This window comes from Aphanomyces astaci, assembly GCF_000520075.1.
Source record: "Aphanomyces astaci strain APO3 unplaced genomic scaffold supercont1.91, whole genome shotgun sequence".
NCBI classification, from domain to species: Eukaryota; Oomycota; class Saprolegniomycetes; order Saprolegniales; family Verrucalvaceae; genus Aphanomyces; species Aphanomyces astaci.
Genome location: NW_009798354.1, coordinates 292,101 through 294,213, shown reverse-complemented (window position 1 = coordinate 294,213; position 2,113 = coordinate 292,101). Strand labels below are relative to the sequence as shown.

The following is a 2,113-nucleotide window of genomic DNA, read 5'->3' as shown; positions in this document are numbered from 1 at the left end:
CAAAAGTATCATGATAGTGAAAGTGGCCATTGGAGTAAGTTCAACGCTCTGTGACGTTTATCCCACTTTGGCTCACAACTTCGTGAATACTAGTATTATTACTGGAGAAGTGAGCTGCAGTGGGCAAGCTACACACAGTAACGTATGCTTAAAGGTACATCCTATTGTAACCAAGCGTCAGCGTTATTACGTGAACTTTTTGAATAAATTACTTCAATAGCTGATGCGCAACTCAACGCACGACCCCACACTGTGTAGTCCGCTGCTGAACGACGCGCTTGGCAGCGGTGGGCGTTTTCATCCACTGCATTTCGTTGATCTTGATCACTACTTTCAACGCCTGGAGCCACTCGTGCATGTCTCGTTCACAAGTCGCTGCAATAAAGTACCGTTTGGTCGGCGTTTGGATGGCTATCCGCCACCCTGTGGCCACCGATCGCCCAGTCTTTGGACAATCTGCTGGCATCTCTTCCAACGACTGCAACGTGCACTCGGTCAGGTCAATGCTGCCCTTCCACGCTCCGCCTTGGTGGGTGTAGTAACTGAGTGAGGTGGTCGTGAGAATGCAATGGCGAGGTGTCCAATGGTAGCGCTTGAAGAACCCGTTGCCCGAGCTTTTCTTGAAGAGGGTGCCACATTTGACGTTCATGGTGAATTGGAGAATGAGCAAGGTACTCACAGTCATTATATCCATTGCATTTGGACACGGTACGATCGCGGTTTGTATAGCGGTCGCAATTACTCATAGGCGCCAGCTGGCACTTGACATGCATGCCACGTAGAGTACGTTTTATGGAATAACGTAAAGGCATTTTGGATTTGACGCAATACGAAATTTGTACTGTACTCCGAGTACTACCTAGATTACCGTAGTACGTTTTACTACGACGTAATAGTCCGGAGTAGGTTATACGAACTGACAATGTGACGAATGTGCGAGGAAGCAACCTTCCTACGATAGATTACGTTGCCCTTGCACGAATAGTTGTTGTTACTGCAGTATTTTTACTACGTAGTAATAATACTTCGTCCACTACGGTCTTGCAATCAATTGCCAACTCGGAATATCACGTTACCGTGGTTCGTCCATGAGCTCGTTACTTTATCCATGTTAACGTTACCAAAAGTTTGTGATGCGTCAGTGACCGAGCTACTGTACAGTATTTGGGGTAGGAAATTTGATTTTTGACGTGCAAACATATCAGTTTCACTTGTTTCAAGTGCCAGTGATCATGCCCCAGCCATTTCTATTTATAGTAATGTACTAGTACTTACATGTTAGTACTGTACGTCGTTTACCTAGAGTATACACTGTATCTTGCCTGATACTACTACCGGTACTAGTTAATCGCAACACATGCAACGCCATGTAATTAATGCTTTCTTAAATATTCTTAAACCAGAGCCGGAATAGGTTAACACGGCAGGATGGTAGTAGAGGTGGCGATGTGATCTTCGAAAGGCGTCTCCTCCTTTTTTCATTCACCAGCACCACTTCCTTCAACGCCTGGAGCCACTCGTGCATGTCTCGTTCACAAGTCGCTGCAATAAAGTACCGTTTGGACGGCGTTTGGATGGCTATCCGCCACCCTGTGGCCACCGATCGCCCAGTCTTTGGACAATCTGCTGGCATCGCTTCCAACGACTGCAACGTGCACTCGGTCAGGTCAATGCTGCCCTTCCACGCTCCGCCTTGGTGGGTGTAGTAACTGAGTGAGGCGGTTGTGAGAATGCAATGGCGAGGTGTCCAATGGTAGCGCTTGAAGAACCCGTTGCCCGAGCTTTTCTTGAAGAGGGTGCCACGTTTGACGATTTGGTCGGTCGACATCGGTTGATGTGAAATTGAAAAGTGAACAACCAACTTTCAACGACCACCGCAAACACTCCCGTATGTCTCATAGTGGTGCAAAGCGTCAAGTGCAGGAATGTCATGGTAGGATGATAAATATGCATCGAGATTGCATTTAACCTGTGAATGGCTTTGTACAGATTGGACGTATAATGCATACAAAACGACAAAACAACCGGTCATGACCTACGGTAGTAATGGTGGCGGAATATTATCTTGGAATAACATTACTGTAGTTGGTGGAGTGGAAACCATCGCGGAATC

The 2,113-nt window shown here is 46.8% G+C and overlaps 2 protein-coding genes across 2 annotated transcripts; both read right to left on the bottom strand.

Annotated features, from left to right (window-relative positions):
- Positions 1–180: 180 nt before the first annotated feature.
- On the bottom strand, positions 181–649 carry H257_16772 (hypothetical protein; the record flags this gene model as incomplete). The annotated part of the gene is made up of 1 exon (XM_009845317.1): positions 181–649. The coding sequence occupies one exon, from the start codon at positions 647–649 to the stop codon at positions 233–235; it is 417 nt and encodes a 138-aa protein (XP_009843619.1). The 3' UTR covers positions 181–232.
- Positions 650–1,138: 489 nt separating this feature from the next.
- H257_16771 (hypothetical protein) lies at positions 1,139–1,828 on the bottom strand (the record flags this gene model as incomplete). The annotated part of the gene is made up of 2 exons (XM_009845316.1): positions 1,139–1,150; positions 1,487–1,828. The coding sequence occupies 2 exons, from the start codon at positions 1,826–1,828 to the stop codon at positions 1,139–1,141; spliced, it is 354 nt and encodes a 117-aa protein (XP_009843618.1).
- Between the last annotated feature and the right edge of the window lie 285 nt (positions 1,829–2,113).